The 9,790-nt window shown below is 37.3% G+C and overlaps 2 protein-coding genes across 5 annotated transcripts in view; both read right to left on the reverse strand.

The window, feature by feature from the left end:
• Positions 1–4,269, reverse strand: part of LOC122323972 (MAP7 domain-containing protein 1-like) — a 35,104-nt gene extending 30,835 nt beyond the window's left edge. For 2 of the 4 annotated variants that reach the window (XM_043218112.1, XM_043218111.1), the window contains exon 1: positions 3,927–4,269. In XM_043218112.1, coding sequence (XP_043074047.1) covers positions 3,927–3,993 — 67 coding nt within the window. In that variant the 5' untranslated portion in view covers positions 3,994–4,269. The remainder of the gene's footprint in view (positions 1–3,926) is intronic. The other 2 variants (XM_043218114.1, XM_043218113.1) reach the window with 1 other exon arrangement.
• A 4,024-nt stretch (positions 4,270–8,293) lies between these two features.
• Positions 8,294–9,790, reverse strand: part of stpg1 (sperm-tail PG-rich repeat containing 1) — a 4,945-nt gene continuing 3,448 nt past the window's right edge. Inside the window, exons 5-8 of the mRNA XM_043218354.1 lie at positions 9,699–9,790; positions 9,168–9,336; positions 8,691–8,881; positions 8,294–8,601 (exon numbers count right to left, since the gene is read on the reverse strand). The exon at positions 9,699–9,790 is cut by the window's right edge and continues 20 nt beyond it. Of these exons, the coding sequence (XP_043074289.1) occupies positions 8,528–8,601; positions 8,691–8,881; positions 9,168–9,336; positions 9,699–9,790 (526 nt within the window). The 3' untranslated portion in view covers positions 8,294–8,527. The remainder of the gene's footprint in view (positions 8,602–8,690; positions 8,882–9,167; positions 9,337–9,698) is intronic.

Genomic DNA, 9,790 nt, shown 5'->3' on the forward strand with positions numbered 1-9,790 from the left:
CGCGACAAAACCGTTTTGCCAACAAAACCTGGATCCTGACTTCCACGGTCCTGCAGACGCCACGCCTCATTATTTTCGCACAACTGCAGATTAACGTGAATGCTCTCTAATTTTAAGGTACACCGTCAGTTTAAAAAGAAATGCCTCTGAGATCTAAAACATCAGCGCACGCCATCATTTTGAGCTTTAGGGTAGATAAAGCTTGGAGTGGGAAGAAAGGCCAAATTATGGTGTTTCTCCATGTTGAAATGACTTCACCGTCTGTCTATTGCTTCTTAAAGGAACAGTTCAGCCAAAAATGTACATTCGATGACAAACTCATGGATGACCTGAGGGTGAGATTTTGTTTCTTCATTCGGAGAACTTTAGCATCGCACAGCTCCAGTCCATTGACTTTCATATTGTGAAATGAAAAAATGTAGAAACGAATATCTTTGAGATACGTCAATAAAAAATCTACTAGAAGAATGCTTTGAAGGACCCAGAAACCAGAATATTGAAGTTCCAATAATTAAAAATCTCTCCAAAGAACAATATAGCAACTCAAGAAAACTATACAGCTACGTTCTTGTAAATTCAATGTCTGGTATCAATTTAGCACATAATTCATATTAAAAACACATAGTTTGCCATCTATTAGTACAATCCAATCTGTTTCCAGGCAGATTTTTATAGCGCTCTCGTTCTCGTTTTTTCTCTAATTTCGTTGCTTTTCCGCCTACATAAAACTTCAGATTCAGGCGTCTGGAAACAAACATCTCACATCCAAATGAAATCCTTCCATGCTGCTGCTTCCCTCCTCTCTCTGTTCCTTCCTCCTCCCTTTCCTTTTCCGTCTTCCCACACGGTTATGACACACAACTCTTGCCAAAGATACCTCCGAAAATAGAAGTCATCCTCTCTCATTACTCGGTCTACTTGTATACAACGATATTATGGTAAAAACAGTCACAATTACTCGTGGACTACACTGACTGCCATGATGTTTGAACCACAAAACCAACAAATGCGGTCATACGCCATAAACAACTCATATTTTCCACTAAAAGCAGAAGTGAAAATGGGACTTCTTGGTTTTTTATATCTACATTATACTTTTTGGAAAAAAAAAAGTTTAGACGATTAAGATAAACATCAAATCACCTCTGAAAGTTTTGTAGCTTGTGGCTTTTAAAGCATTTTTTTAAAGGAAATCTGTTGGGTAATATTTTTAATGAAATTCTTAGTTAAAACCTGTCACAATAATCCCACGCAGTCTGCTGAGCTGGCCACTTTGGCTAAATATCGAAATTTCCAGTCCTCCAAGACCTCTTGGAAAAAAAGCAGGAAATATTTCGTCATTGGCTGAGTGTCTGAGAGGGAGAATATCCACGTCATACATTACTGACAAGAGCCTTCATCTTAAACAATGACTCCATCCCACAGGAAATAAACCCTTTCTCATCTAGGCCTGCTCTTAAAAATGTCTCTTTAATGCTTCTCTGCAGCGCATTAGGTTAAGCAAAGCACCCGTTTGACATTTGGTTTGTGAGTTTCTAAATAGCTCTTTGGAGAATTTGTAGATTTGAAGCATGTCACCATACTGAAATTAAAAAATGCACGAATAAAAAACTATGTTATAGTATTATGTTATAGCCATTAACAACTAGTATTGGAAATAAAACAAAAATATGTGTATATATATATATATATATATATATATATATATATATATATATATATATTTTCCCTAGTTTCACAGACAAGGCTTAAACCTAGTTCTAGAGCAAAAGTAAACTTACTACAGCAAAATAAAAATAGTGCAACATAAAGTTCTACCTTATGAAGCAGAAGTCTGCACAGCATACAAAAAATGTCTTGCAGTGCGTGAGAGAGAAAACCTGATAGCCTTTGTAGAGACTCATCTGTGATGGGGAAACAGTGTCCCTTTGAACAAGTTCAGTCTTGGAGAATCTTGGTCCTGTGCCCAAAACACTCACTACAAAGCAATCAATGTTGCTGTACAGAGGATTCTCTGACCTCTCTCTCTCTCTCTGGCTCTCTGAGCCTCAGGCTACAGGACAAGGCCTCCATCAGAGCTGATAATAATTCCACACTGGTGTCCGTGACTCAGATGGCCCAAGGTATGAGACATACAGCTGCCAATGATCTAAAACCAGCTTTGCATTCACGGGATGCGAATAACCGATACATGACAAAATGTGGAAGGAACCGAATAAGGTCTTATTAGTAAAGATGTTATTATAGAGCCAACGCAAGAATGGCAGAGCAGATTAATATAACATTAAAAGATCCATACTTAACGTCATCCCTTATGCCGAGGTGTTCTGGTGGTTTGCTAGGTTGTAGCTTACTGGCCCGGGTCAAGAGAGTTGAGAAGGAAGTCTATCTTTAACACAGTCATCACATAGGAATGCATTTAAAGGTTTCCTCCTCTTTTGGGGAATTCTGCCGGTTTAAAACAACCCGATTTAAAACTACAGCTAGCAAGAGACGGGAATGTGTCCAAACTGAGATCTCGTCAGCTGGTGACTAGATGTTTCCACACTGATCTACTGACATTAATCTACATGCAACCACACATCTGGAGGCAGCATTTGACCTTGCCGTTAATTTATTAGACTCTAGTAAAACCTAAGGGATTGCATCCTATTTCAGAAGACACTTTCTTTTAAAGCAGCTTACACTGCATTATAACTAGCCTGAGGTTAAATGCGTTGCTCAAGGACACAATAGCTGTAGATCATGAATTATGCCTTATGGGATTTGATCCTGCTACCTCTTGGTTTGAAACCGAGATCTATAAACATTATACTACAGAATACATTTCAAATATAATCCCATGAATAATTAATAAAGCATCAAATTTGCTCTACAGAGGTGGCACAGAAGCGTTTGCGAGGTGGCATTTAGGTTTATGTGCGGTGCTGCTCAGAAGTGGCATAAATGCATTTAGAAAGCAATTGCACGTTTTGATACTGGGGTTGAGGTGGGTCATAACTATAAATATAATTCAGCCTGGGATTTTATAAAGAATTTTGAGCAGAGTAGCCTGAAATGCCTGAAAAGTGCCTGAAAAGTTGGGAATCAGTATATTTGTCCTATCAACGAAAGACATCCTATAGATTAATAAATATAAGACCAATATCACATATAAAAATATTGACAAAAACAAAAACATTCCATTTACTTACGAATAATGGATTTGACCGCATTGGCAAATTGCTGAAAATGTAGCATAACAAATAAATGATTCTTGCTTTTAGGTATTGTTTTACTGTCAAACAATACAAAATAGTGATTTAGGCAGAACTTATATTTTTGTGGTTTTGAATTGCTGTGTTAACATTGAGTTCTGTATCATCACACCACTGCAACAGACGTATTAATCATGATGCAACAGCGAAAAATCAGTGTGCTTTGATTTGGAGCTTGTTAATACGGACTGTAATAGACAGGTAGCGTTTAATTAGACATGCGCGTGGCTTTTTTGCGCACACCGGTATACCGCATTTATATCCACGAAACCTCATGAATAAATGCTCGGATGCTTTTCTGGTATGAATATACTAACGGCCAAACAAAACAGCAAATATAATGCACGAATCGTGCTAGGCAGGATACAACAGATCAAAATCGCTGACATTAAACGCCAAATTTTTGCTCACTGAAATGCGAAGACCCGTTATCCAGGTCACGCGCATATGGGCCGTTACTTTTGCCGTTTTCTTAATGACAGGTGGCACAGAAACCCACACGAACAGGCTTTTACGTAATAATTGGTTCATATAAAATATGAAGACCGTTACCTGACAGAAAATACGCGCACATATTAATACTCTAACCTATATCCTTCGACCACCCGCGCGCTCATCCAGGGTTTCGTGGACATTTTAGACGATTTTTTTTTATTCAGTTGCACTTACCTTTGTCTGACAGCGTAAGTTTTTCTTCAAAGCTGCTCTCTAGAGCCTTGTTCTCCATTTTGTTCATGGTTTGCAGTCAGTCATTCCTTTACAGGGTCCAAAAGAGACGCGTAAAAAAAAGAGGAACTCCCAGCAAGGAACACACCCGAACGCGGTGGCCCTTTAAATCTGGTCGATAGCAAACGGTTGAGCTCAATTAATGGAGCAATACGGTCGATGATCGATTAAAATATCGCTATTCCCACTGAAATGTGTGATCTCGGCTGTGAAAACTAAAGACAGAGAGAGAGGGGGGCCCAGGTCCGGGGCCCTACCCACCGCACAACAGCCGCTAGCTGAATACAGCGGCTCGATGCGGGACGCTCTCTGCCTATCCACCGGAGCGTACCATTCACCTGGATGGGGGACACCGACGCTCAGTCAGCGCGTTTGAAAAGGTTATTCGTTGTTATATACGCTGTTTCTAGTTGTGTATCTCCGATTTATTGAAGTACAATTAGGACAATGCTCGAGCCTTCCCAAGTGCGGTGAATTAAAAAGTAAGTTTGTAGGAATTTGCAGAATGGCTCCCCCTCTCGGTTTTCCAAACGCTGGATCTGCGGCATCAGGATGGAGGCACAAGGGTACACGTCCTATAATGCGTCCCGCTGGAAAACTGAGGTGGAGACCACATTTTAGTACTCATCAAATGTACACTATGACCTGGGCCTGCAAAAGCAATATATTTTCACGAGTTACAAAAAAAGTGAATCTTGTGTATTTAGGCGATAAATTGTTTGGTAAAAAGGCTTAATATTGTAATTTAATATTAGAAAATACTACTACACCAGTATATGTTTACTATGTTTTTTTTTTAAGAAAGTGCTCAAAGGAAAATTTATTGGCGTAATTGTATTAAATGGGTTCTTGAAAAACATAATAAAAAGCTAAACTGTAAACATAAAATGTACCTGAAATATGGACGTTAAACTAAAATACATAAGATTAAAATACAATATATATAAATGCTTTTTCGTCTTTCAACATTTCTAAAATATACAAAAATATGAATAATAAATCATAAAAACACACCAAAATTAGCAAAGCTTTAACTAAAATTAAAATGAAAAACATGATAATAGTATCTAAATGATAAAATAACATGAATTTCAGAAAATGGCTCAAAAAGTAGCGTTCTCCCTGTAAATGTGTACTAAAATGAACCATGTCTGAGACCTGAATTATAATAATTGATACAGGGCCAGTAAAAGGCCCTTATAACTGAGACCACACCAATATGAGGCTGCTGGAAATGTCATTACAGTTCCCACTGGATTGGATCATGTGTAAAGTGTGTGAGTCTGGTCTTATTTAATACTTTAACCAGAGCATTTATGAGTTGAAATCAGGCCATCATAGCAGCACGAAGAGAGTCAGCCATCTGGTACCACTGATACAACCCTGGCAACAACACCCAACTAGTGAAGCACACCTGCAGTAAACCACTTACATTTGCGTGAATGGTCTACATTTCCAAACATAAGAAGCAAAGGGTGAAAAAACGCAGAACCGATTAGCTAAAAGAGACATAAAAATAATGCACGGGTCAAAACAGCATGCGCCGCAGTCAGGCGGAGAGTTTCTCAGACTGCTCTCTGTCCCTGCTTGAGGGCGTTTGGAGATAAATGTAGATCCATCAGTCATGAGTTAAACAATTGAGATCTGTACAGCTCAGAAGCCTGAGGGTGTGTATCCAGCGTCATGGCGCGCTCATTGCGTACCCTTCCTAAAATCATCTCAGTTACGTCTCACTGGCATGGAGGACGACGCGGATGAGATAAACAGATGCTTTGTTGAGATCGTAGAGGTGAGCAGGCGGTCAGGTGGGGCTACACCGGACAACCTTAAACCACAAATAAGCTCGAAAACACAAATCAAGTTTGTGAGCAGATGCTGATGGGTTTTATACAATCTGTGCAGTGCTCTGTAGAGATCTCACATCAAAATGCCCTTCTAATGTGGTCTGCACACTGAAAGAAGAGGCAGAACCACAGATGGTGAAGAGGCTAGACGTAATATCTTACATGACTGAAGGTAATTTTTGATCTACTCAACAACTAAGAGACACCATTCATCACTGATAGATCAAGGGCAAATTTTAGGGTTTTTTGAAGCCCAGTTTGAAGAAGCTGCTTCAAACAACCTTCACTGAGCTTTAATGTAGGTTTAGCTTTAGCCAATTTGCTCTTACGTTAAACTTACTTTGTTTCAGTTACATTGTAAAAAAAATATTTATTTTATAGGTTATAGGAATTATTTTTAATTACTGGAGATGCACAATTACCTGTTTAGACTATGTCGGCCAACAGCTTAAGTTCAAATTAAGATCGGTTTATGACATCTGTAAGATATACACATGATGAACTGTTTCGGACAATGGTGAGGTCAGCATTTGAATATATTCACAGCTGTTGACGGGGGGGTGGTTGAACAGCTGCAGGGTTTGAGATATCAGCAACAGGCGACGTACGGGATGGGTGAACAACATTCTGCATTACTGCACTCTTATTACTCCAAATATTTCACCAACTGTGCTCAATTTTATTGTAAGGGCTCGCATGCTGAAAAGATCTTGTATACTGAATAAACCAAAGTAGGATAAATGGTCTAAAAGGCGTTTTTTGCAATTATGTCATAGAAGAACCAAGTAACCCTTTGCGAACAGTTCTAAAGTAATTAATCACCTAGCAACCGCCCTAACGACTGCGAAGCATCCTGATAAAATCCACTCAGGACACCTTAGTAACCGCATAGCAATGACCTGGCAACCACCAAGTACACCCTAGAATCTTGGCGGTGTGTTTTGAGAATATTTATATGCATTCATAAATATCACGATATAAGCATATATACTGCATATCAGAAAAATTCTGGACAGTTTTTTTATAAATACTTTTATTCAGCAAGGACGCATTTATAAAACACATTTATAATGTTACAAAAATATTGTCATTCTCAGAAATATTGAGCAGCACAACCGTTCAAACATTGATAACGATAAAAGCTTCTAGAGCAGAAAATCAGCATATTAAAATAATTTCTGAAGGATCGCGTGACACCGAAGACTGGAGCAATGATGCTGGCAATTCAGCTTTTTAATATCACAGTTTTTTGAACAAATAAATGTGTCCTTAGTGATCAATTATATTTTGTAGGCAATAAACGTCTTATAAATGAATAATATTTTAGATTGTTACATCATTATCTATAAGTGTTTAAGCAGATAAATCCCATTAATCAACCTCAAACAGCCCCAATGAATAATTTTTAGACATAATGTTGACCTTGTCCAGAGGTCACTCTGTGACGCTCCAGAGGACATTTTCATGTCATGACCGTCTGAAATCCACACATAGATTTTCACATTGTTCAGATGAGCGCAGACCTCCACACCCTCCTCTAGTCCCACAACAGCTGCTCCCACCCGGGTATTTAACCACTGACCCAGGATCAGCTGAAGCGCATCGCTCCCATCATCATGTACACCGTCCAGCAGGTCCAGGATCAGCTGCTGGAGGGATCAAGGGTTTGGAGCTCAGCTGTGTCTGCTTTGACTTTCAGCTGTTCAGATGTGACTCAGACAGAGAAAGCAGTTCCATGTTTCTGAGAATGCTTTTGATTTGAGTCTGCACATTTGATAACATAGAAATAATAAAATGGAAAAAAAAAACAGATATTTTGTCCAATATTATTAAAATGTCAACAATTTTTTTCTGTTATATTTTAAAACGCTATTTATTTCTTTGATGCAATGCTGAATTTCATCAGCCAAAACTTCAGCTGTCACTGTCACATGATCCTTCAGAAATCATTCTAATATGCTCATTTGCTGCCCAGTTATTAATAGTTAAACAATTTCACTGCAATGTTTTCCCTACTTAATATTTTTATGTAAACCATGATACATTTTTTTTGGCTTCTTTGTTGAATGCAAAATTAATTGATCAGTGAATTTATTTAAAATAGTTTTTTTTTGTTGTAATATTATAAATGTCTTTACGTTCCCTTCTGATCAACTGAATGCATCCTGAAGAAAAGTACTGACATTTTTTTCTTATTTTAAATCATGCTTAACTCAGGCATTGAAATGGAATTAAGGTTTTCAAAGAAATATAATTTTTAAATCAACGTAATAATATACTGTAGATAATATAATAATATAAATAATGACAACAAAATCAGCATATTAGAATGATGCTGAAAATGATGATGCTGTGTCACAAAAATAAATAATATTTTAGAACATATTCATATAGAAAAAAGATTTTAAATTCTAATAATATTTCACAATATTTCTGATATAATAAATGCAAATAAATGCAGCCTTGGTGAGCATAAGAGATATTAAACACTTTAAATATTTTAATTATTTCAAGCATTTAATTGCCAGTGTATGTCTTCATTACAGTGATTTGTAAGCACAGGTGACTTGTAATATATTATAAAAAAATCTAAATAAATATAATTCTAAATTATAACCTAATTAAAACTGACATTTTATGAACTTTGAGCACTTAAATACTTAAAATCTGTTTACTAAAACATTTTTAAAACATGTTTGTTTAAGCTGGTATCCACATTTTTTCAGGATTGTACAAGAACGACGTCTTTGAAAGGACCATGGGTTCATAGAAACCTGGGAGAAGGAAATTCAAAGTTACAACTCCACAGACAACAACTGCAAAAGTCTTGTTTTTAAATAAGCAAAGCTTATGTTAGTGTTACCTGGACCAGGTATATCCTGTACTTTGACATCCTGCATCCACCTGCTTGTCCCAGACAGGAAGGCGGCGCTAGACACAAGGTGTTTGACCGGACGATTGAAGTTCACTATGTCATAATGTCCCGGGCCTGGGAAGGGTGGGTCTTTGTTGGGTATCAGAGGTGGTGCTGATAACCCCAAGTAGTGTCTCCTTCTGCACAGATTTAAGACACAGTCATCTCATGTGACGTATATAAAACCTCTCAATTCAAAAACAAGAGCTCTGAGATTTCCAAGCCTATTCTTATAATGCTTTGAAAAACTGATAAAAGCAGCTTTTTTTATACATTATATGTTTAAAAAATCTGTGTATTGTGATGAAAGTCTTGGCTTGAAATCTAAATAGCAAAAAAAAAAACATTATATAAAAGTACATGTAACCAGTGCGTTATTGCTCTTATGGGCGTGATTTTATTGCAGATCTGAATCTGAACACTTACGGCAGAAAGGTCCTCTTCACAGGTTCTGGTGGTTGATGGGGATTATAGGTCCCGGGACCGGGGATGTTGTTTCTCACCGGTGGCTTGATCCGGGAAGTGGTGGATTTAAAACTAGAGTAAGGAACTTGAGGAGTCTTTTGGAGCAAAACGTCACTCACGTTATAGTGGCCTTCAGAATGAGGATAGAAACGGATTCATCAAACGTAATTTCTATTGTTTGTATTTCAAGTAGATGAATAGCATCACAATATTTGACTGTAATTAGAACAAGATAAACTAATTAGAACAAGATAAACTAATGGCACATATATATATATATATATATATATATATATATATATATATATATATATTTCACTATTGAATTTAAAATAAGTACAGTGGTTGTAATTATATGTGCATTGCAAACATACATTGAAAAGGCAACAAAACTCATCAAATACATTATAACGTTATTTTGAACCTCAGAATTATTTGCGCCTCTAACTTAATTATCTTAATTTAAACTGGTCAAATATGTGAGTTACTTACAGGGAGAGGGTCCTTTAAAGTTGTCTGAGACACCGGCACTACGTCTGGTTTTAGAGCGAAATGCACTTTGAGCAGAAACAGTTGAATTTTTG

The sequence above is a fragment of the Puntigrus tetrazona genome, chromosome 19 (assembly GCF_018831695.1).
Source record: "Puntigrus tetrazona isolate hp1 chromosome 19, ASM1883169v1, whole genome shotgun sequence".
NCBI lineage: Eukaryota > Metazoa > Chordata > Actinopteri > Cypriniformes > Cyprinidae > Puntigrus > Puntigrus tetrazona.